Source organism: Mya arenaria, chromosome 9 (genome assembly GCF_026914265.1).
Source record: "Mya arenaria isolate MELC-2E11 chromosome 9, ASM2691426v1".
NCBI classification, from domain to species: Eukaryota; Metazoa; Mollusca; class Bivalvia; order Myida; family Myidae; genus Mya; species Mya arenaria.
In genome coordinates, this window is record NC_069130.1 from 14,651,078 (window position 1) to 14,677,611 (window position 26,534).

Below are 26,534 nucleotides of genomic sequence, written 5' to 3' on the forward strand. Positions count from 1 at the left end.
GAGTTTGTCATGACATGGAATGTTGATTTAAAGCTGCAGTTTTGCAGATTGAACGTTTTGATAACTTTTTTAGTATTTGTCTAAAAACAAGCTAATATTTGCGAAAATGTATGAATACCAGTGATATAAACCTGCAGACAAAAACCAGAATGTAGGTGTTCATGTATATGTGGTATGAAATGGTATTTTAGGCATTTTTCTTAAAACATTAGAAACGACTTTAGCCATAAATAATTTATTTTCAAACGGAAATATGAAAAACTGCGATGTTATTTTGTCAGCAGTCTTATATCACTGGTTTTCAGATTATTTTATGTTGGCAAAATTTGGCTCATTTCAAAACAAAAACAAAAAATAAAAAAAGTTGTCAAAATGGTAATTCTTTGAGAGTGCAGCTTTAAGGTTCATTTAGACTGAGTGATTTGATTTGGACAACTACCTACAGTGTATGGCTCGAGAAAGTACCTTTAACGAAAGAACAATTCTCAATTGGACGCATTGCCACAAAGGGATCACTTAACATTTTTTACAATTTTGCCCACGTTATGTTACAATATTTAAGTCCAAAAAAGTGTAGAAGTTGTTTAAAGGTCTTAGTTCAAAGTAAAGAAGTGCAGACATACAAATATAAGGAATTATATGTGATACATACTTGTATATCAAACTGGAATTTATTAATCAAATATCAAGAGAAATGGACGTAAATGGCTCTTTACAGGACGTAAACGTGACGTCATCGATATTTCAATACGGTACAAGACGCAACGTAGCGTCATGGCAAACAGTGACGGCAGCAGTGTGTTTGTCACCCATTATAGTTCTTGGAGTGATTGGAAATCTATTTTCACTTCTTGTTTGGATCAAAGGTAAGTTTGTGGATTGTGTCTAAATTAAATTTCATGATGTTAAATTGAAACGAGTTTATATAGGTTTATATACATTTGTTTGTATGTAGATCGTATGCATGCATATTTAATTCAAGACATTTATTCTCATTCTTTTAACATATATTAAAGGGGCTAGACACCAGATGATATAACTGCTAGAAAAAAAGGAAGTTGTCATAAAACTTACATAATATTGATATCGTTGTGTACAACGCATTGACTCTTACTTACTGATGAATGACACATGCATCTTTCACAGCTTTTGCGTATTTTTCCAATTATATCCTTTTAGTCATGTTGAATGTTTTATTATCAGCCTCATACTAGCTCGTATTGACAATTCTAGGCTTGTCTTGTGGAAATACTGTATTTGCCGATTATGGGACCATCTGGTGTATAGCCCCTTTAAGAGGGTATTATGAAAGGAAACAGAACAGAACAGAACAGAACAGAACAGAACAGAACAGAATAGAATAGATCAGAATAAAACAGAACAAAACAGAATAGAATAGAATAGAATAGAATAGAATAGAATAGAATAGAATAGAATAGAATAGAATAGAATAGAATAGGACAGAACAGAACAGAACAGAACAGAACAGAATAGAATAGAACAGACATTTTATTTAGACTTGTACAACGTTAATCATCAACTAAACATACATGGTCTCATAAATTAACAAGCCAGCACGGGTGAGAATTGTCCTTATATTCAGATGTTCTCAAAATATATAGTATGCTATTCTCATGTCCCATTTTATTACAATATTTAAAATCTGATTCAATTATTTCAGGGAGACGCCGTAAAACTTCAACGGCACGATATCTCTCGGCGCTCGCGCTGGCAGACATACTGGTTCTCCTACTTCCGGCTGCGGAATTCTGGGTATTTTACGTATTGCACGTGGATCTGAGGGCGAAGTCATGGTTTCTCTGCAAGTTCTACTCCTACTTGACGTATTTGACGCCTGTGACGTCAGCTTGGATACTCGTGGCGGTCACGGTTGAACGCGCAATGAGTGTCTGGATACCGCACCGAATAAACGTCGTTTGTCAGCCCAAAACTGCATTGTTATTTGTTTGTGAGTGAAAACTTTTAATTAATAATCGTGCCAACTACATGTTTTTCAATACAGTCGAAACTCGCTTTGTCGAACTCTGTTATCTCGATGTCCTGGTTATGTCGAACTTCTTTCGATTTAGCTTTTCACTTTTTATTTTTCGGTTATATCGAAAGTTCGTTATCTCGAAATATTTCCCAAGGTCCCAACGACTTCGATATAGCGAGTTTTGACTATATTTGTATCTTAAAGTATCAAATATGGCAAGTTTGGATGCAATGTCCGTGAACTATACAAACATACAAGTCAAGTAAAAAAAAACCTCAATCTCAAACTAGACTTTTGAATTATACTATGCTTTTATGATGTAAAATGAGTTGAGATTGACTTCGTATTTTCGTGATATTGCGGCCTAGTGACCCGATACTATTTTTGTATGATATTAATGGGTTTTATGAGAAGAAAATATATCATCATAGTCTAGGTTCCAAGACTGAAAAATGTGAACAATAAGGAAAATTGCACCCCTCTGCTATAAAATAATTTTATGTCAAATTGAGGTTTATAGTCTGTAGATTTTGAAAAGTGAGTTTGGCCACTTGGTGGCTCTTGCGTAAGGTAAATATCCAAGATGGCACCCAAGATGGCCGCCATAAATTGTTCGAATGTACCTTTCTATCATGTCAGGTTAATTATTATTTTACTTGCTTTAATATAACATACTTTTTTTGTTTCAGTTGTGGCTGTTATAATACTGTCGCTAGTGTATGCACCTATCTGCACCGGAAGTGGAATAGAAACGGCCATCTACATGCATTCAAACGGCGGTGGCTTTTCAGTTCAGGAGTGTACGATTCACTCATCGTCGCTGATCAAAAATAGTTTCGTAGTTTGGTTAGTCCTGGATTTGTGTTTATTCTTCATTATTCCATTCGGAATCATGCTGTTCTGCAATATTTCAATTATGGCAAAAGTCGTCTGCTTGGCCAACGCACGCAGAAACACGCTCCAAGCACGCGGTGGACAGACGACAGCTCCGCGAGGCGGGCGCAGTCAGAAAATGCTGAAAACGGTGACCCGACGGATAATTGTGTTAAGCGTAACGTATTGTGTCTGCAACGCCCCGTTGGCCATATATAATCTTATTTTGATATCAGACGGCGCAGACGACATTTTGAATTCAGAACACATAGCCGGTTACCGGATCGTGTTCCACATCCTGATGTTCTTAAACAATGGCGTCAACTTCCTGTTATACTGCATGATTGGCTCGGGCTTCCGGAAGGATTTCGTGGGCATGTTCAAGTCCGGAAGTAGAACGTCTACAACTCGATGAGGTCACAACGTTCAATGCCACTTTCTAAGCTTCAAGATGTTTTTAAACTTACTTAATATGCACTGGAGACAAGTTTTTCTGTTGAAACTGTACATTTATTCCATTCTACTTCCCGAAAGACCTCGTGCGCATTTCACAGCCAGGACGTAGAGGAGTTACTACTCGATGACGTCATTATGACGACGTCACTTTTAAATGGCCGAATGTGGTACATTTAGTTATGCAACAAAACAAAGACAGTCCATTCCAGCAAAATCTTGTGCATGCCATGTTTGGATGCGAAATGTTAAACATAATTAAGTTGTTTGAAAAATGTCAGTTTATAATTATAGTGTACATGAATATTTACCTTATATAGAGCAAAATTGTTTTCAAAGAATGTTTCGAAAGTCTACACAAGTTGTTAATGCACCAGTCAATTGTAACCACGGCCCCCCCGCAGGGCGAAGACTTTGCCCGGGCTTGGCTGGACCGAAAGTCAAAGTCCCCGCTATTCCCCGAACCTAGGGGGGGGGGGGGGGGGCGTTGTTACAAATGACTGGTGCATAATTAAAGTAGAAAATATGAGTGTGGTTATGTTTAATTTTGTTCTACCTGACAAAGTTGTTTTATTTTCATATTAAGATATCACATTTTAAAATTGCTACGCACAAACTACTTATTTATTATTTATTTTCCAATAAACGCCAAGTAAAACATACTGCGCCTATTTATCATGTTAACAATGTCCATAACCACGCGTTCGGTTTCAAGCCGTTTCCTGAAAAGCGGTATTTATGTTGGAACTAACAGAATAATGACAAAAATACCGGGAACCTCGACAAAACCTTCCATGACCAGCCACAATATTTCATCTTAATATTCTTTGTAATAGGATTGCTGTAGAACAAATACTAATTACTAACAAGGCAAATCTATACTTAATTTGGGGATTATAGGCGTCACATTATTTTTGCAGATGTAATGATTGGTGATCAATTATTTCGCTGTAAAAGGCGGGGAAATTCATTAATGTTTAAACAAAGGATACATATAACATAACAATTAATTTTGGTCTTTGTACGCATTATAAGGGCACAACATACAGGGCCAGACCAGGATTTGACGTAAGAGGGGGCGTAACTTAGGGTCGTATTAACCTTTTGACTTGCGCCCCTCCCTAAGACCCAAAATTTACTTGGTTTCAAATATTGGCAGGTGTGTGTGTGTGTGTGGGGGGGGTACTCCCCCAATATTTTTTTTTTATATTCTCTAGTCCGAAATGGTGCATGTTAGGTATTTTATTACTTGTTTTTTTTCCTTTATTGAAGTAAAAAGTAAAGTTGGTCGGTTAAGGGATCAACGCGTCGGGTGCATGTTTTGTGTACAGATTTGTGGCCACGTAGCCATGTATTGGTAAACCCCATTTATAAAGGCAAATGTGATTTTATCTGTACACAAATAATGTACTTTTTTGTTTTGAAATTTATAGTCAAACGAGTTAAGCATAATTATATACTTTTAATTAAAACTATTATTTTTATCAACCTATATTGTACCACTTTAAAGCCCCACTCCCTGATTTGGTCAGGTATTTTGTTTATATTTATGACTGTGATAAAAACCACTGGTTGCAGTAGGCCTTTTATTGTTTCTGATTAGCCTTCTGTCTGATGGCGAAGTTTCGATAAAAATAACTCTGTTCAAGCGCATACTGTCCCCTTAACATGTAAAATACATTAAATTTTTACAAACACTTGAATGTTGACAAATTCCACGCGAATTATAACGTGTGTTTAAATATCTTACTTAAAAAGCCGGGAAAGTGTCTGTCGATCGATCTGCAGTGGATAAAGGGCCATTTTGTCCATAACATATAAATAATAGGTCCAAAACTGTATGGTGTTGACATGGACTTATTTCACGGAAAGCAAGTAAATAGGACCCTTTTTTAAAAATATGTTATTTTAAATAATTAAGTATACGTTAATATAATAAAATAAATGCCCCCCCCCCCCCCTCACTATTTGAAACTACATAAAGATCAGACAAGTAACTTATTTTGTGCCAAGAAGCATATATAAGCGAACTGAAACTGGAAACACCATAAATGCTTATAAAACACAATTACATGTTAACTTTATTAAATAAATTGTACAAATCTCGGTTTCTTTTCACCCCATGTTCCGAAGCACAATCTTTGCATTTCACCTGTAACTCATACAGAATACTTTATAAAGACACAATGAGAAAAGTACAGTAGGTAAGATTAATGCATTACCCATTGTTCCTATTTCACTCAAACAACGACAGTAGTTTGTTTCCCTGCGTGCTAATATTCCGCGTACCGAAACATAGTGATAGGGGAAGTAATCCAGACTATCAACGATAACAAATACATAAGTACTGATATGTACATACCGCATTTGATGGCCGTTGGACGGAAAGCCAAAGGGAGCCGGCTGTTACACTATTAGAATATCGTCTGCAAACGAGTTGCTTCCCATTTCCCGCCAAGCTGTCAAACTCAGTGTGCAGAGCATCTGTTGCAAACGGTGAGAATATTTAAAGGCGCTTGTAAGATGCTGAAAAATCGCTGAAAGATGCACATGTTATTCTGTTCAACAAATCTGTCTTTCTTTTCAGAATATCAAATTCACATATCAGTGTCAAAGAAGAAAAGCCTCAAAGGCCAATTTTAGCACCCAAGTCTCGTGTGCCTGGTGTTGTTGTGAAACAGATTTTACTCAGATTATTTTTAAATTTAATTTGCTGCCTTCTAAATAAGCAATCCTAAGCTGAAACCCCCTCCCTCCCTATGTCCCTTCCTCACGTTACACGTAGTTTTCAATGGTATTTGGTTTTAACTATTGAAGGTGTAATGCACTAGTCAATTGTACCCCCCCCCCCAGTTCCGGGGGGATAGCAGGGGGAAATGGGATGTGTTTTTACATTCCAGTTGGCCCAGCAGTGCCGAATGAATGCGGTGGTTTTGTTTTCGCGCCGAAAATAGCGCAGAATGGGCCTTACCTAGGATGACCCTGGGGTGCAGGGGTATTTGGCGGGGATTTTGCCAGCAGTTTGTTTCCGCAGGGTGGGGATTTTATCGGAATTGGCTGGACCGAAAGTCAAAGTCCCTGCTGTTCCCCGGACCTAGGGGTAGGGGCGGCGGGGGTGGGGGGGATGCATGGTGACTGGTGCATAACAAACTGAAAACCCACCACCCTTCCCCTTTGCATATAGAAATTTGAATACTTCTTAATTTTCTAGCTAAATCACATGCATAACTACTCCTTATAAAGCTCCTGAGTACTGTGTATGAAAAGGGGAGTTCAATTTCACTTCTAAGGATGACTGAAATGGCGCTACACATTTCATGTAAATTTAAATATTTGCAGTACTCTGTAAACAGACCCCCATCTTCATTAAACGCTACTTTGTACACAAGTGGGATTGGGGGAGTGATTTCACACCTTTTCTTACTATCATTGATTTAATAATTATGAGTTAAACGCAATACGCCTATTACTGCTGGAAATTAGGGTCTAAATCGATCCATTGGCATTGCCAGGAGCAGTTCCAGTATTTTTTGTTATAGTGGGGCACTTTGGGGCTCTACTTCTATGCCCACCCCCAAAACGAAAACTGTCTGGTTTGAATGTGATAAAAGTGATTTGGGGATATTTCCAAAAACCATTTTGGCTTTTTTTTTACCTATGCTGCTTTCTTGTTTGTTTAATCAACTTTTTTTATCTGTTATTGACATAAAAGTTCACTTAGACTATCCACCCCACCCCCAGAACACCCACCCACCACCGCCTCCCCCTCAATCTGTTACTGATAGATGTGTTTGTGTTTATACTGCAACATTATTGTTATACAAAAAAAGAAGTATTCCTAATTCCTTGCAGCTCTCCAAAATATATCTTTCTAACTCTATATGCTGTGTAGAAATGTCTGAAGCCCAGGCCATAAGTACCAAGGTTTCTGAGCCAATCTTCAACTGTACACAACATGGTGTCACGCCAGAAATGCTGTATGACTGGATCAACATGCTGCTGAAAAAGAACGCTGAACATGTACAGTCCGCTAAACCATGCCAGGTATTTCATGTTTACAGTTAGTTTACTTATTTACTTTTACAACGAATATGAAACAAGTTTTTGCAACTTATATGAACTTCACTCTCATTTGCAAAATATTGCATGAGAGTGTGGTCTTGTGTTGTTGGGGAAACTGGAGTACCCGGAGAAAACCCACTTGTCCAGCTTGGTGACCATAAACCAAACTCACATACTTGTGCTCAGGCCAGGAATTGAACCCGGACCGCCTATGTGAGAAGCGAGTGTATTAACAGTTTAAAGTTGTTCCATTTGTTTGTAAGTAATGTTCAGGATAATTGCTGGAAGTAGGCAAGGATTTGGGGGACCTCCCCCACCAGATTTCTAAGCGGCAGCTAAATAAAGGCGGGTGGGTCAACACCAATTGCTTGTTTTTTACCTGGCTATCGAGTCATTTTGAAACCCCAAAGTTTAAAGGTATTAAACGTTGTAATGATGAACAAGTAACATTTATTAAGAAGCTCTAGAGCTTTGTATTGTGTGTACAGTTTCAAAATCTGCATTTACTTGACATTATGTATCCACCAATAAATGGGGCAACATACTGTTTTTGCTCAAGTTGTCTGCCATTCTGTCTGTCCATCACAAATCGTGTCCGCTCCATAATTCTTGAACCCTTCAAGAATTTTGAAATAACTCGCCACAAATGTTGACCATATTAAGACAAATTGCAGAGCACATGTAAAAGCCAGCTTAGTTCAAGGTCAAGGTCAATCTTAGAGGTCAAAGGTCATATGACTACAATTCATGTCCGCTCCATATCTCTTGAACCCCTTGGAGGATTTTGAAATTACTCACGACAAATATTCACCATATATAAGTCCATATTGAAACAATGTGCAGAGCACATGTTACAGCTAGCTTGGTTCAAGTTCAAGGTCACACTTAGAGGTCAAAGGTCACATGACTATAATATAATAATTTGCCATACTTAATTGTCTACCAATACAATTTGATTGACACATTGCCAGCTGACATAGAGGGTATTGGTATATTGCCATCACATCACAACCATTGTCTCTGTTCAATGTGTACAAACCATCAGAGATTCCTGTCAGTATTTTCTGCCTACACATACATGACATTCTCAAAATTTACCACATCAATAGTTTTTATAGTGGGAGATTTTAAAGTGAACATTGCCAATTCTTCAAATGCACATTTAGAGGCTACACTGTCTGAAAATCAACAAGTTATCTATTCCAACAAGGAGAAAGAGAACTTTGATTGATCAAATATATATAAAATATTCTACAGTTGTTAAATCTGGATCAATCTATTACAGTTTCCATGACATAACATTTACAAACATAATGGACAGTGTCTAGGCAAGGTGTCCCTAGTTGAGGATCCATCACCATTTTAATGATACAGCAGCATACAGAAAATGTAGTGTTAAGTAGTCGATAAAACTAAATAAAATAGGAAACACTGCAACAGTAGGTACTGTTGTGTATGTAACGCTGTTTCTGTTTCAAGCGTTTTATACATTTCCATACATATTTTTTTCCATTTCCTAATGTCAAATATCGTGGAACATAGACAACCACAGGGAGGGTGGGGGGGGACATCGGTTTTTGATTATAAAAACAATCATATAGAACCATTTACCATTGCTTGGTGGTGATAACCAGTACAAATCCTGGATGAAGCTCCAAGTTAGGATAGAAAGCCCTGATGGCTCAGTGGAAGAGTGTTCGCTTTGGGTGCGGAAGGTCGGGGGTTCAAACCCCAGCCGCGACAAACCGAAAGAAGTTTGAATATGGTATCAGTAGCTCCGTTGCCTAGCGCTCGGCATTTAAAGGGTAGTACTTGGAAAATAGTGTACTCAGTACTGGTTCAACCCAGAGAAGTTGTATCCTGTGTATCGGTGCTTTACACCGAGCACGTTGAAAAACCAAGAGGTCTCTTCGCAAAGAGCTAGGGTATTGCAACCTGATCTCTTGTATCTCACTCTGTTTCTTTAAGTCTTCCAATGTCTGGATTTGACTGTGAGTTGCTGTCACTTCTATCTCATGTCACTTATGGCATTGAAACATAATTTAAGTCATGATGGCGTCACGGACGGGGTCAAGCCATAATGCAGCCAATAGGCACAGGCAGATCTTGATAAACTTAAACATACAAAACAAAAAACATGTTGGTATATAACCTAGTACTAGTATTCAGAGTCTGACCACTTATCCATCGCCATGAATAGTCTGAAAGTTCAAATTTTTTTAAAGTTGCACCCTTTTTTTGTCTTAACTGCGAAATAATTATGTATTTCAGCTTCATTTTAAGCTTGATGTTTTGAAGAGTAAGATTAGAGCTATACTTTTCATCGTAGCGTTGGGGTCACACCTTGGTTAAGGTTTTGTTTGTGTAAGCATTATTTAGTCATTATCTCATCATATTGCATTGAAACTATACACAAATGTTCCAAACTATCCAACCTACTTACTTAATAAAGTAAGATAACACTAATATGAATATAATGCAAATTATGGGCCTTTATTATTTGACTAAGAAATTCGTTTTTGCATGTAAGCACACAAAGGTTAATATCTCAGCAACTACTTGATGTATTGCATTGAGATTTGGTACTCAATCATTCAACCTACTTAAATAACCGTGTTAGATAACTGCATTTTGCATATTATGCAAATTATGGCCCTTTATTATTTTACTTAGAAATTCTGGATAAGTTTTTGCATGCATTGAACATTGAAGTCATGTGCTCAGCAAATACATCCAATCTTCTGAATGAATCAAATTAGAACTCTATCTTGCACACTAGTAATTGAAGGTTGTCCTTAACAACAAGGTACAAAACAATTATGTCACTCATTTTTCTCGTGAATGAAATTTTAATCGTGTGTACCAATATTTAAAATAACTCGGGCTATTGGTTCAGCTACTATTAAAAACTGTCGTAATTTATTTTTTGTCAAGAAATAATTTCCACGTTCAGGGATCATGTATTCTGATGGACAGCGTCCAGTTTCTATTCCTGACATGTGAGAAGCTGAAGATGTCACCAGAGGTCAAATATCTTAGCATAGAGCTCTTTGACAGGTTAGTTTTTATATACAAGATGTGAATGGGGTCCTGTTTACCTGCCCAGTCCATATTCCAGTCTAATTAAGTTTAAATTTATTTATTTTACAACAATTGTGAAACAAGTTATGCACCAGTCAATTGTAACCACGGCCCCCAAGGTCCGGGGGTATACCAGGGATAGCCGGGGAAATGGGCTGTGTTTTTACCTTCCACGTGGCCCCGCAGTGCCGGGTGAATGCGGTGGTTTTGTCTTCCAGCCAAATATAGCGGGGAATGGGCCTTACCTAGAGTCCCTTGGGTGCGGGGGCATTTGGCGGGGGTTTCACTAGCAGTTTGTCTCCGCAGGGCGGGGACTTTGCCCGGGCTTGGCTGGACCGAAAGTCCCCGCTATTCCCCAGACCTGGGGGGCCGTGGTTACAATTGACTGGTGCATTATTACAACTTTATATTTATCACTCTTGTGGGCATGACTTTACGCGAGATTGTGGTCTTGTGTTGTGGTGGAAACTGGAGTACCCGGCTTGGTGACCACAAACCAAACTCACATGCCCCCAGGCTGGGAATTGAACCCAGGTCGCCTAGTTGAGAAGGGAGTGTACTAACCACTGCGCTAACCAGACAACAAATTCCAGTCTAAAGTATATAGACTTAAGACTAATGGATGAACACAAATTTTTACACTAGGGCCAAAAATAAAATGATTTGGTTTGGTTACATACTTTTGAAGAACAGGTCGAGTCGGTAGGCCTTTTTTTATTAGACTTTATGTAAGAACATTATTCTCATGATTGGGGGAATGGAGTTAAAGTAATCTTCAGTATAAAACTTTTAAGGCTTTTAAACTCCATATTAAAACACACTGAAACCTAGGATCAGTGTATATTATTTTTATAGGAAGGTTGAGGTAACCCAAACCTTGTGACCTAAGACCTTGTGCATAGAATAAAAGATCAACATGATTATAAGTATCTATCATGTGTTTCCGGTATGGATAGAAAAATCCGACCCGAGGGCACGCGCGTAAGCCGATAACGAGGCTCGCCAAGTTACCGGTCAAGCAGCGTGCCTGAGGGTCGGATTTTTCGATCCGGACCGGAAAAACATGATTGATATTTTTTCTTGCATACCTCAAATTATGAATTTGTGGAAAAATTGATGTAGAAAACGCACTTTTGTACATTTCACCAAAAAGCGCGTGCGACGTTGTGTACTGACGTCATAAAACGCAGTAATTTTAAATAACTAAAAAGCGCGTATTTTACGATTATTTATTTTCAATTTCAGTTTAAAGTCTTGCATACATATATATTTGACTGTGCTTTATTGAAATGGCATTCTATTCTTTTTATAAACCATGCAATAAAAGAAATAAGAAGTGGCGCGTTGTTGCGCGTGACTCATCTTACATGGGGGGTGTAAGATGGTTTTTTCCAGCACTGGTCACATGACCGGAAACACACGTCCGGTATACATGCAAGAATACTCAATCCAGAACTCTAGCAAGCTTGGGAACCACCTTGGTTTTAAGTTCAAATTTAAAAGTAGAATTTCAGGGGTTTGATTGGACTTAATTGGCTTAATGGAATCACTGAGGTTAAGAATACAATTCTTGAGTACAAGAGTTGTATTAAATACCACACCAGAATTAAGGGCATTTTTCTGGTGCAGGGCTTGCAGGCTTGTGTTTTTTTTTGACTACTGCTATTCTAAAATATAATTGTTGCAGGATTTGTGTATATTTTATATGATATAAACGGTTGAAAAGAGCTTGAACTTTGGGTAATCCTTGAATAGAGTTTAAATTGAATGGAGAGTGCTTTAAAAGATTGAATTAGTTGAAATCGGAACTTTAAAATTTTAGACAAGTCCTGGAAACTTCTACTTGTGCTGAGAATAATTTGAAGATTGTGATTTTGTTGTAATGTTGCATAGATCACTGCTCTGCTTCGTTTAAAGTTCCCGCTGTTCCTCCCTAGGTTTATGCTACAGCATGTACGAGACCTCCATGACCATGTGATCAAGAACTGCCAGGCAAAGACTCGCAGTCGTGAGTGGACCGATATCAAGAAGCGTGTTACCAACCAGGTTGTTCTGCGTATCGTCTCCTGTGTGCAGATTGCCAGCAAGATGACATCACATTACAGGGTATGTTGTGGGGCGTAGGAATAATTATTAATGACGATTGAGTATTGTTGAAAATCAATCATATCCAATTAAAGTCGGCGATAATCGATTGCTTAAGTCTTGAATCGATTGTTGCTTTGTGGCTGTATATGATTTCTTAAAGATGGAAAACATAGGGAACCATAACATTTATATGACGTTATTGTTATTACAACATTATTTTAACCTGGGTCTTTTAGTCACAGACATTTAGAATAATAACCGCTTTAAAAATCAAAATCGCCACAACCTTTCTTCCAAGGACTCAAACCAAAATAGTCTCAAATGCGATACCTATTAAATTAATTTCAAAAATCCATTTCACAATTAAACTTCCTAAGCAGCCCCTGCCATTTATAGATCCTGAGCCCAGCCAAGGCTCGTCGTTACCTCCAGGAGGCCGGCCATAGGTACAACACTGAGTCCATCCTGCAGTCTGAACTGCGCGTGCTGAAGACCCTCAATTTTAAGGTGGCTCTGCCCTCTCCTCTTGTGTACATGGAGGCGGTTTTGGAGGCCATAGGTACATATCTTTTATTGTTGCAGATGATGTAATTCTAGTCTAAGCAATATTGTTTAACTGGCGTACAGTAAAATTGTAAGTTTGTCTGTTTTTTTTTTTTTTTTTTTATAAAAACATCAAGCCGAAGCATAGTCAAAGACTTGGTGTTGGCGCCAACATTAGAAAATACTCTTACCTTGTGGAAAAAAACTAAAAAATAATCATAATAAACATCAAAAATAAACATTTGTAACTAAATCAATGCACATATGACTAGGAAACCCCATCACTGTTTGTCTCAATTAATTCCTAAATTATACACCCTTGACCAGGAGAAAAGCATTTGATCATTGGGGGCTCGAATAAAGAACTCGCACATTTGAAAAATGTATGTGAAAATTGAAAAAAATGCGAGTTTAGTTAAAATGTTCTTGCAAAATTTTCAGAGTACATAATCTCGTAAAAATAGCTACTTTCAATTCCCTCTTTCTTTTTCTCATAAACACACATAACATGATGACATATACACAATGCACAAACATGGTATGCTTAGCTTACATTGTAGACTGGTATTTCATGTTCAAATTTAAAGTGGAAGTATTTCGCTAAATCAAATTTGTTACACAGTCTGTCACCATGACAAGCAAAAAAAATGTTTTTATGCATTGATATTTAAAATCCATGACAGCTTATGGCTTAAGGGGTGAACAAAATAATTTGCAAGCAAACTTAAGATTGTGCGAGTTGAATTTTTTTGCACTCACAAAAACATTGCGAGTACAATTTGTTATTAAATTCAAGCCCTGGCATTGACATCAATTTGGTGTTCTGTTGTCTTGAAGGTCTAGCAGAGAGTAAGATAGCCCTGCCTCCACTCTATACCCTTTGTCAAAGTCTGCAGGACCTGGTGTACCTCCAGTATGAAGGGGTCTACAGTAAACTACATCAGGTGGCTGCTGGCGGCTCTCCCATTACTGGTAAAGACAGGTGAGGGTTATAATTTTATGGAGCCATATTGCTTAGTTTATACTAATTATGATTATATATACTATAATTATAGATATATCAGGTGACTATATGTAGGAATTTTTCACAAATGAAACTTCATGGGAATGTTGGTCGGCATATGAAATAGTGCACCTGCAATGTTTGTGACATTTTACTACATCCAACAAAAGTTATGAGCCTTTTACATGGTTTAAATAAACTTGTGTTGCATGTAGCTTCATAGGTATTGCACCTACACTCATCCAACTTCATGGAAATGTTGGTCAGCATGGGAAATTGTGCATCTGCAATTTTGGTGACATTTTACTTAACAAACTAGAGATACGGTCCTTGACTTGGTAAAAATTGGTCGGAAAAAACATTGTGTCCATGTAGCTCCAAAAGCATTGCACCTACACTCCGGAAACTTCATAGAGTGTTAGTCAGAAAATTGTTTTTCTGTACTTTAATCTCCATTCATTGTATTGTTCAGCTCTGTGAAAGGTCTAGTTTGATTTGAAGATAGCTCTATGTGTAAGCTAATCACGAAATAATGCTTCAGACTGTTTAGAAAACAGTAGTGATGTTGTGTTTGAGAGCCATAAGAAAGTTCCCATTGTGAGGCTTAAACTCTGGACTACTTGAGTGAGAGAGGCGGACACCTATAGCAATAGACAACCTCACCAGACAGTCAATGCTTTGACAAGGCATAATGAAACTTGGTTAAGTAGATTCTTTTTAACCAGTTGTGAAGACAACATTATTTGATGGCAGAAGATCAAACTGAACAGTCAAGTTTGCAAAGTTTCATGTTTGGCCACACAATGGTTGCACAGTTTAAGCTAGGATATAATAAAACTTGGTAGGTGGACTCCCGTCGACTAGTTGTGAATACTTATAATTGGTCAAGTACTTTTTTTAGATCTTATTTCAATTGCATTCAATAATTTCAAGCAATTCTTTGAAAATTGGCATGAACAGTCTTTGGTACTTCATATATTTCAGGCAAGAAATAAATAAAAGAATGTAAAAATCAAATTATTTATACAAAACTATTGCCAGGTAGATAAAAGCATATTTCTTACCTAAATATCAGCCACTCTTAAAACAAGTATTTAAAAGCAAAATAAGAATTATATACAAAGTTACCATAAAAGGCTGACAATGTTCTAAACAGAATACTTATCAAATTTTTTTTTACCCCTTCTGCATTCCCAAATTTTGTGCATGCACCTGATGAAATCATTTCACATTGTGACATTTATCTAAAAGTTTGACAATATTTCAGCAAAGTTTCAAATATTTTGAAAAGCAATTGTAGAATGTTTGAGTTTGTTTATTCATTTGTTGACATGCTCTGTCTAATGGCATTGTTTAATAATTAATTAAGACTGGAAAAGCACTCTTGGATGTGCGGGATTTAGGTAGTGGCCGATTTAGGTACTTGACCATCGTATCTATATGATATGTTAAATATGAGTTCTTTTGAAATTGTGATGTTTCCTTCCTATTTCAGGGAGAGTTTTGCGTGTGTACGGGCGGACAAAATGCTCATGACTGTTGCTATAGTTACAGCAGCTGCCTACATTGTGGACAGGGACAACCACGATAGGGTGATCTTTCATAAGCTTGTCTATAATCAAAAAGAAGGTTGATCTTTGTCATAGCCTTAGCTTCATTGTCGTTGTCAGTGTTGTTGACGTGCAATTACTTTAAGCTTGGTTCTCAAACACCAATAAAACTTTATATGCATGCTGCCTTAACCAATTACATGTAGCGAACATACAGTAAGGCCAATAACTATAGCTTAAATATCGTAATTGTTGAGTAGTGCCCCTTTTTCAACTGAAAAAAACAACCCAACAACAGACATATTGGCGTTAGCTCTATAGCTTGCATGTTATTTAACAAAAAAATCCCATTGTTTGATGTTTGTTTCTGTATTAAGAGCAAGAAATATGGTTTGATTTATGATACTGATTTCTTTTAGCTTGAAAGTGATGAAAGTTCCTGGATAAAAGAACCACGCTTGAGTCGGTGTTTATGGGGTAGAAACAAACACAAGAGTCCTTTTTTGAAAAAAGAATGTCGCCAAGTGAGGCTGAATTTTCCTCAACCTCTATGATTAGAGGTGGACACCTATACCACTACACCATTCTCGACCTCATCGAACTTGTAATGTTGACGACTGCTTTCAGGTGTTACAACTTGTGAGTGAGCTGACCAGTATCCCAGATGAGGACATTGCAGACTTTGCCTCCATCATCCTGCAACTTGTCATGGAGAACAGTGAGGACTGACCAGCACTCAATACTGACCAAACTTGTTTCCATTATCAAGATTATTAAAGAAACTAAGAAATATATAACAAATTTCATGTTCATGAAACCTAAAAACATAAAGATTGGCTTAAATGTTTAGATAGTTCACGGTTTTTGTGGTTCAAATGACTTTGACTACAAACATACCAAAGAGAATTTCTTATACACCACATTTAACATCTTCATCCAAACACCTAAGGTTTAAAGAGTATTGAATAGATTATAGACTGTAAATGAAACTTGGGTTTCTTTAACTGAAACAATTACCATTTGGAACTCATTGGCCATTTTCCATCAAAAACCACCTCGGATGTATATGGACGGTTTACAATGTCAGAAATTGTTACATTTAACTGCACTTCAAGAAGATTGCAAAGTTATTTTAATTTAGCAATTCAACAAAATGATTTTTCTCTTGGGAATCTTAATTATTTATGCTATAATGCACTTCACTGGCTATCAATTTAAACTGCATGTGTAATACAATATACACATTTAAACACTTCAACAAATTAATACTCTTACTTAAAATTTAACGAACTACTTCTACTGGAGGAAGGGAATGAATTCAACTTTGTTTCTGATGGTAAATGGCCGAGGTGTCCCAATAACATTATAGAAATGTCCACATGTTAGCAGTTTTTTGTACGTATGGGTGTATTAACATTCTCATGTAAAAAAATACAATATTATAATTAGGCCACTAATAACAAATAGTTTGTTTGGTTTTACCTGACTGACTCAAGATTACACGCTATCAGCAAGTTTTTAGCCTCTCCACTGGTCATATAACTTTCTTTTTCATTACACAAATAAATGCATAACAAAGTTAAAACCTTTCAGGTCTACCTTTCAATTTACCCACCCCTCAATGATATGGGTCAGATACGGTCACACTATCTATTTTTTAACTGTGGCCTAATATATGTTTTATATGTATTATACAGTACAAGAACTGATTTAGATATGCAATTTTCCTAATTTGTATTTCTTGTATATAATTTCCCCAAATATCTGTGATGGATTATTTATGCTGTGATATTTCTTATATGTTATGGTCACACTTGTGAGATGTTGTTGTTTTAAAAGTGTTTAATTTTTTGCTAAACCTGTGATTGCGTATTCATGAACAATTTTGAACGAGAAAATGTTCTCAGCAAAATGTTCAAGGTGTTATACTGTATAGTATGACAGTGTAAGACTATGCAAAACATTTTTATAGTTAACATTGTGATAATAGTTATTGTTAACTTGTAAAAGTGAACTATTTTACGTAACGTTCGATACGATATTTTAATTCAAACCAGTTCAGCTGCAACATTTGTCCAGAATCTTTTTAGAAATAGAAATGAGTCCATGAAAATTCAAGAGCTGTGAGTAAAGATTTGAACGTTACAATATTGACGTTAACAACATTATCTTTAACTTAGTTCTGAACAATCAGCTCATTGTATGCAAATCCTTTCATTATGTTCAAACTTGATCTTTTCTTATTGTCATACTTCGTACGAAATTATCATTCATTTTTCGTCATTTTTATGGTCTTTATTATTTTATTATAAACATGTACTTGTAGTTTTGAAACTTTTCACTTTATGCCATTGTTGATGTTGTTCATAATTCAGCTGCCTATATTACACTATTCAATGTTCATTGTTTAAAATTGTGTGTGTTTTATTATATACCAATATTGTTGTTAACTTATGATGTCATCTATTACAATTCAAAGCTTTATAGTGATACTCGTACTTAAAATCAATACAAACACATGTATAACAAACATAAATTTTGAGTGATAAACCTTTTAACTACTTATGGAAAAAATTATTACAGAAATCAATATTGGTACAGTGATTAACTCTCGTCTCGTAAGTTAGAAATACCGTGTTTTCTGAACCTTTCTTCAAATTAAAAATGGTTTCCTTCATAAGAACCGTTGTTTTCAATATTTATTGATCATTTTTGGTAACTTAATAAAGCAATTGTATTATTTGTGGTACATCTTATTTAGTAGTTATAAGAGTGCATCTTTAAACATTAACGCTTGTTTTGAAACTTGTTGTCATAAATGTTATTATAAATGACAATTTTATTCCATTTGCATTATTATTGAAACAAATTTAAATGTACATATCTATATAAATGACTAGAATAGAAAATACAATTATCTGCACAAAATTTAGGCCAAATGATGATTGGACAATTCTAGGTCATCAGGTCGAATATCAGAAAATAATTATGGAATATCTGAGACTTCATTTTCTACAAATGTTCATGAAACTTGGTTAGAATATGTCTTAATCATTTCTCTGATAGTGTCGAAGTGTCGATGTGTAAAACATAATTCAAGAATACTCTAGTTATCAGTTTTAAAGATAATCTGGCTGAAAAAGCAACATAAAAACAAGTTAATTAGTCTGGCCTAAATGTGTTCATTATCATAGAATCAGGTATTTTTCTGGCATTTCCAGTGGAAGGTAAACATCCTTCATGAAATACATCCAGGAAACAAACCTGTCCCTGTTCAGGGTGTAGACTCGCTATATGCATATATTATACATACCCACAGGATACAATATTCTGTTTGTGTGGGTGTATCTGAGCATTATAAGATATTTATGTTACAGTTTTCAAGCTGAGTTGTGATTCGTATTCAAGAGTATGGTGCACACACCACTGGGTTCATGATACATTGCTTAAGAATTTTATTAATCACTTTCAAATGAACCATTTCTCTGTATTGTAAAGGTATATACACATTGGAATGTGTACATCTAAATGTTGGTGAATGATAGTTTATGAAATAAGAAACTAGCGCTATTTAGTTCAATACTTAGTTTAGTTTTATAATAGAATACTTGAAAGGTTTTGATAAGCTGGTAATTTTAGAACTAGAATACACTTGGATTGTAAAAGGGTTTAAAGGGTACTTTTGTGTAAGATTAACCTGTGAATTTTGGAATATTTCGTGCAAGAGGACTTGACAATAGGAACGTAAAGACAGCAAAAAGACGATATTTTTAAAGGGTTGGTGAGAAGGACAGGGACAGTTATACAACAAGATGTCTCGAGTGGTTGAATTGAGAAGATACAACACCAGTCAGCCATGGGGCTTCAAGATGCAGGGAGGCTCCGATGTAGGCCTGCCTCTGTTTGTCGCCCATGTAAGTAAACCTCATAATCTTAAATGCTTTCATTTTTTGGCATTTTCTTCATCGTACCTTATTAGCCCTTGGGTGGTATTCAATATTAGTCTTAATAGAAAATTGACGTACTTGCTAGATTTGAGGCTCAGATGTGGGACTGGCATTGTTTATAGCGCATGCAAGTGTGATATCAAACATATTCTGCCATAATTCTTGTGAAAGAGTGTTGCGTCAGACATTGGTTAACAATGAATCATGTGTGTGAAACTGCAAGTAAGCAATAATCATAATGTGTCCTGGTGACTGTTCAATGTCTTTGGACCATTTGATCATATATGTTTTTCTTCAATGAAAGTTTGTATACCGCACATTATAATCAAATTCACCTTGATCATTTTCACAAAGTTTTTTAAATGCTTCAATTTCTATTCATCATTGATTCTTTGATAGCAAACAATTGTGTTGAACTTACATGTGCATAGTTGGGGCCAGAATTTATTTAACGGGGGCAGATTCAGGATTTGATGTTAGAGGGGGCGTAACTTAGGGACAATAGCTTTTTACCTGCGCCCCTCCCTCAGAACCTTTATTTAATGTTTTAAAGTGTTGGTAGTGGGGCTTTGGGGTACTTTCCTAATTCTTTTTAACACATTCTAGTCCAAAATAGCGCATTTTGGGCAAATTTAATTAATTATTTCTCTTAAAAAAGTAAAAGTAAACTTGGTCGATGACCCCATCCCCGCCCCCTCCTGGATCCACTAGTGTTAAGGATTTACTACTTCATTTACTACATTCCTCATACAGCATCTGCAAGGTATGTTGTATAGCTTTACCATTTGTGCATTATAACTGCACACAATAATGTAATTAACATGGCATACAGGGAGTGTGTACAATGTTATTTCTGCATACTGCACACAATAATGTAATTAACATGGCATACAGGGAGTGTGTACAATGTTATTTCTGCATACTGCACACAATAATGTAATTAACATGGCATACAGGGAGTGTGTACAATGTTATTTCTGCATACTGCACACACTCATTTAATTAACATGGCATACAGGGAGTGTGTACAATGTTATTTCTGCATACTGCACACAATGATGTATTTAACATGGCATACAGGGAGTGTTTACAATGTTATTTCTGCATACTGCACACAATGATGTAATTGACATGGCATACAGGGAGTGTGTACAATGTTATTTCTGCATACTGCACACAATGATGTTATTGACATGGCATACAGGGAGTGTGTACAATGTTATTTCTGCATACTGCACACAATGATGTAATTAACATGGCATACAGGGAGTGTTTACAATGTTATTTCTGCATACTGCACACAATGATGTAATTAACATGGCATACAGGGTGTGTGTACAATGTTATTTCTGCATACTGCACACAATGATGTAATTAACATGGCATACAAGGAGAGTTTACAATGTTATTTCTGCATACTGCACACAATAATTTAATTAACATGGCATACAAGGAGAGTTTACAGTGTTATTTCTGCATACTGCACACAATGATGTAATTAACATGGCATACAGGGAGTGTGTACAATGTTATTTCTGCATACTGCACACAATGATGTAATTAACATGGCATACAGGGAGTGTGTACAGTGTTATTTCTGTATACTGCACACAATGATGTAATTAACATGGCATACAGGGAGTGTGTACAATGTTATTTCTGCATACTGCACACAATGATGTAATTAACATGGCATACAGGGAGTGTGTACAGTGTTATTTCTGCATACTGCACACAATGATGTAATTAACATGGCATACAGGGAGTGTGTACAGTGTTATTTCTGCATACTGCACACAATGATGTAATTAACATGGCATACAGGGAGTGTGTACAGTGTTATTTCTGTATACTGCACACAATGATGTAATTAACATGGCATACAGGGAGTGTGTACAGTGTTATTTCTGTATACTGCACACAATGATGTAATTAACATGGCATACAGGGAGTGTTTACAATGTTATTTCTGCATACTGCACACAATCATTTAATTAACATGGCATACAGGGAGAGTTTACAATGTTATTTCTGCATACTGCACACAATGATGTAATTAACATGGCATACAGGGAGTGTTTACAATGTTATGTCTAGTAATAAAGATCAACCCCCTGTACCTGAAAACATACCTGGAAAAATGTGTTGCCATGGTAACGATCTAACTAGTACAAGACAATAGACTGCACAGATCTTTGGTAGCAACAGGAACTAGTATATGAACACAGAAGTAGATCAGATAGGAATATTGGGAACAGGTCCAGCTCATGCTGTTTAAGTTATTAATTTATTCTGGGAGTAGGATTATTTGTTGTTTGTTAATTGGTCCCAGATTTAATCAATGTGAACATATTTTGATTTTTTTTGTCTTGCTAAATTGAAGCTTTTCGCTTTTTGTCAAAAGCGTTATTTTTATTAAAACACTTAAGAGTTAACATAAAAACATTTAATGCCCAGTAATCTGTAAAGAAATACCTGTATCACAAATTATTTTAGTAAAATATTGATAATGTACGTGCAATAGTCAATAATCTAAATAATTGTATTTTTTGTGTGGATTTTAGCAGAAAATTAAAATAGTGCCCTTTGTATCCCAGGGCAGGGCAGGGCAGGGCAGGGCAGGGCAGGGCAGGGACACAGAATAATCAGGAACGTGGCTTGGGTTAGTACATGAGCATTAGGCCATGTGTCACTCACGATAAAAGTACCGGTCTATGTTTATTCCAAATGTGAGGGGTAAATAGTGGGAAAGGGCAGGTAAGGTCACAGAAAATTGCATGAGCTGTATTATACATGTACTTATATACATGTACATATGATGATTGTTTCTTCCTCCAGGTGTCTCCCGGAAGTATTGCCGGCCAAGCTAGACTGAAGGCTGGAGACGGCATCCTTAGAATAGGGTGCGTTGACACCATCGGATTTACGCATGAGCAGGCAAGAGCGGAGATGATCCGATCTGGTAACGAGATTGACCTCACGGTGCAGGAGTAAGTTGGCTTAATTAAGTGGGCGATTGTAAACATACCTGATAAATCGTCTCTGTAATACTAAATAAGATGACCCAGAATTATACTTATCAGTTTAATAGATAATATGTAAATTTATAAATACATTTATAAGATAATACTTCCTACAAATATTTTACTGTTTGTACATGCGATATAGTGTTTAAAATGTATCGGAAGGGATATTTTCAATTAATCCATCTACAAAATATATATACATGTCCCGAAAGAGGCGTAATAAACCTGGGCATGGGAGGAAATATAGCAATGAGTACTAGTCATTTATATAAAGATATACACAATTATTTACCCCCCAAAGAGGCATAGTTAATCCACCTGCTGGAGAAGAGACCACTGAGGAAGATCGACCCCGGATGTCCGTGAGCGATTCTGACTCGCCTTACCAGGAAGTGACATCAAAAACCTTTCAGATGATGGAGAAGGAACTCCCGGAAGCAGGGCAAGCAGGTGTGTGTTGGAATGCTTTCTGTAGTATCAATACTTTGAAAGCTTTCTGTGGCATCAATATTTTGAAATTGTTTCTGGATATCAATTATTTGGAATGTTTTCTGAGGCATCAATATTTGAAATGCTTTCTGTGGTATCAATATCTGGAATGCTTTTTTTGGCATCAATATTTGAAATGCTTTCCATGGTATCAATATTTCAAATGCTTTCTCTGATATCAATATTTTGAATGCTTTCTGTGGCATCAATATTTTGAAATTGTTTCTGGGTATCAATATTTCAAATGCTTTCTGTGGTATCAATATTTGGAATGCTTTCTAGGGCATCATTATTTGAAATGCTTTCTGGGACATCAATATTTGGAATGTTTTCTGTGGCATTATTTATAGAATGAGTTCTGTGGTATTAATATTTGGAATGATTTTTGTGGTGTAAATATTTGAAATGATTCCTGTGTTTTTAGTATTTCAAATGCTTTTCATTGTATCAACATTTGGAATGCTTTCTGTGGTATCAATAATTGGAATGCTTTCTGTGTTATCAATATTTTGAATGCTTTTTGTGATATCATTGCTTCTGCTAAGAGAAATAAGAGTTATAATTTTTCTTAGATACTCTGTTAAGAAGTTTAGAGACTAAGAGTACACTACATTACACAGATTGATACCAATGGTTTTCGCATTATTATACACAAATTGAACGAAATAATAACATGGAACTCCGAAAGATATGGACATGTTTGTGAATTAAATTTTAGAGGAAATTTTAAGAAATAAATAAAAAAGCAGCAGTTCAAATTCACAAATATCCAATATATGGTACGACAAACTCCCATTTTCAAAAACTATCAGTAAAAGGAGTTTATTTCAAACCCATCAGTTGTTTTGAAGTTATTCTCTGGACAAGGGTGTGTAAGAAAATGGTTTAGGGGAGATAACTTAATAAACTGTATGCTCTCCCTTTTAGAATCATAAAAATCTTGAGTCAGTTTATAAGGAAGAAATGAAAATACCTTTTTGAGCACACGGATAACCCCTCCCACACCTTTTTTGCATAGGCGGTCAAATTCGCCACCCCCACCACCATTTTCTTAATCCCTCAGTCTCAAAGAGACCCCTGGCAATCTTTTAGGATTGACAATTATCAGCTGTTAGACTTAGACCCCATGAAGTCACTCTTTTAACTTCTTATTTTTCATTTCAGGGGCAAGGCCAGCGTCTATATTCGACAAGAAGCGACAAAAACGATCAGCCTACACAAAAGCTGACCAATCAGGTTATACCAAACCATTTGGTGCACAGTAATATAGCCAGTGGTTGAAATATTCGTGCTCGAAAACTGGACAGCCGGGGAAGTGCCTAGCAATGGACATTTGTCATCCTCGTTTTTTTGGATGCAACCCAGCACTGTTAGTCAGCTAGGCCACACAATCCATATATCATATTTTTCACATACAAAAAATCATACATTTCACAAAATAATGTGATCGCTTCCATATATTCAGAGAACAATAAGTTTCAAGTGTCTGGATGGAAGTGTTATTTTCACAAACATGTGATCGCATTCCTTGGATATTTGAGAAATAATAGTGAAATAATTTGATATGTGTTGTGTGTGGTCCAACTGAGTGATTCGTATGAAAACGCTGACTGTTCTAATTGGTGTCATCTGTATGTTTTCTTGTGTCGCTTGGCAGCTTTCAAAACCTTGTATCAACTTTGGGAAAAACACTAGAGCCAAGAGCTAAAAATCCTAAAATGTAATGTTTGTTTTAGGTGCTCATAAAATTGAACTATATATGACTATTACAGTCAAACCCCATTGGCTCAAACTCCCAGGGACCGGCAAAATTACCACGAGCCTCGGAAAAATTTGGGCCAAGCGGGAATTGTTTTATTCATTACAAACAAATCATTATAAACATCAGTTTGAGCCAACGAGAAAATCGTGCCAATCGAGTTTGAGTCAACGGGGTTCGACTGTATTTTACAATATTTTTCGATTTGATGCTTGTTGGTTCTTCTTCCAGTAGTATGTAAGTTTTTATTTTTAAAAAAATATTAACACTTGTAAGTATCCTTATTATTGTTATACTATAAAAATTCTTTACACAAGTATAACTCCATTTGCACGAGCATATTGTGGAACAATTTATTTCAACCAGATTTCAATCATTTTCATTATAACTGATTTTACGCTTTGCCAAAGATATCTTGCCATATTTTAATTTGTACATATTATTTAACTTCTATTTTTTCGCAAATTGTTGACTTAATCTCAGCATTTTTTTGTAAAAAAGAATTGCTTTGGTAATCCACATATCAAAGCTTTATAAAAAGTGTGTTTAAAGTCAATGTTGTTATTGTTCTTTTTCAGAGTTTACTTAAAATAAAATTGGTTTTGTACGAGTACCTAATCTTTTAGGTTAATTTAGCAGCCATAGTTTCCATGTAATAATTTACCTTCAAAAATAAGAAAGTGGGTCAAAAGGTCAAAGTCAAGGACACCATATAAAAATTAGTTTGTAAAACTGTAGACAATTAGTTCAATGTTCATTACTGTATAGTTTTTTATTGCATTGCAGTTGTTTCAAAGTCAAACATTAAAACCCAAGATCGCACGTGGGCAATATTGAAAATTGTTGGCAAAACCTAAATAACATTGTCAAAATCTCAATGCTGTAGCTTTCAAAAATAAGACAGTAGGTCAAAAGATCATTGTAAAGGTCATCTAAGACAATGTAGGTGATGGTTATAAAAAGTAATTTGCTCAAAAAATATTTGCAAAAGACTGTTGTCCCTAGGGTATGTTACTATTTTACTACTATGGTATAATTTATATGAGAACAACTTAATTAAGGCACCAATACAAATCACAGTGTCAGATTTTGTGAAACCAAGTATCAGACCAATCTCTTTTATAATTGGAAAGAAGTTTGTTTAACCAACCATAGCTATACAGTGAAAATTCAGTAAAAGACTTAGAGCCATAACCCTTGAATAAATAGGCCAAAACAAAAGGACAAATATGTTGGGCAATTATAGGTTCCCCTGATGGTGATCATGTGTACCAAGTTTCAGCTCAATCCATTTAAAACTGTGACGTATTCTCTCGACTTACTTTTTGCAACAGACCAAGCTACACTGCGACTGATAAACAAACCAATGGTATGCTGTCTCCAATACACATTTTAATAAAACTTACATTTTCAGCCAATGAAACTGCAGATCATTTAATTATATGCTTAACCATTAAGAATTTTAATTGTCGCAGATGTTGAAATGTCCGCCTCCTGCCACTCATCTGATACATACCCCCTGCGTCACATTTTGTGTTGACAATATGTAAGCCATTGAGGTTGTATTTTAAGTCAGTAAGTCGACCTGAAGTAAAATCTTAATGGTAAAGAAGGGCTCTTTTGCTACACTCAGTCTTCCCATTCTTAATCATTTAGATTTTACT

At 36.1% G+C, this 26,534-nt stretch overlaps 3 protein-coding genes across 3 annotated transcripts; all 3 read left to right on the forward strand.

Moving 5' to 3' along the window:
- Positions 1-508: 508 nt before the first annotated feature.
- LOC128246415 (growth hormone secretagogue receptor type 1-like) lies at positions 509-3,984 on the forward strand. Its single transcript, XM_052964604.1, has 3 exons — positions 509-866; positions 1,682-1,969; positions 2,686-3,984. The coding sequence occupies exons 1-3, from the start codon at positions 695-697 to the stop codon at positions 3,282-3,284; spliced, it is 1,059 nt and encodes a 352-aa protein (XP_052820564.1). The 5' UTR covers positions 509-694; the 3' UTR covers positions 3,285-3,984.
- A 3,232-nt stretch (positions 3,985-7,216) lies between these two features.
- Positions 7,217-16,596, forward strand: LOC128245782 (cyclin N-terminal domain-containing protein 1-like). The gene is made up of 7 exons (XM_052964012.1): positions 7,217-7,366; positions 10,338-10,441; positions 12,403-12,571; positions 12,950-13,112; positions 13,934-14,078; positions 15,595-15,691; positions 16,277-16,596. The coding sequence occupies exons 1-7, from the start codon at positions 7,217-7,219 to the stop codon at positions 16,376-16,378; spliced, it is 930 nt and encodes a 309-aa protein (XP_052819972.1). The 3' UTR covers positions 16,379-16,596.
- A 2,358-nt stretch (positions 16,597-18,954) lies between these two features.
- On the forward strand, positions 18,955-25,483 carry LOC128245461 (PDZ and LIM domain protein 3-like). Its single transcript, XM_052963635.1, has 4 exons — positions 18,955-19,563; positions 22,435-22,586; positions 22,924-23,072; positions 24,276-25,483. Exons 1-4 carry the CDS (start codon positions 19,462-19,464, stop codon positions 24,374-24,376), a joined length of 504 nt encoding a protein of 167 aa, XP_052819595.1. The 5' UTR covers positions 18,955-19,461; the 3' UTR covers positions 24,377-25,483.
- Positions 25,484-26,534: the final 1,051 nt, after the last annotated feature.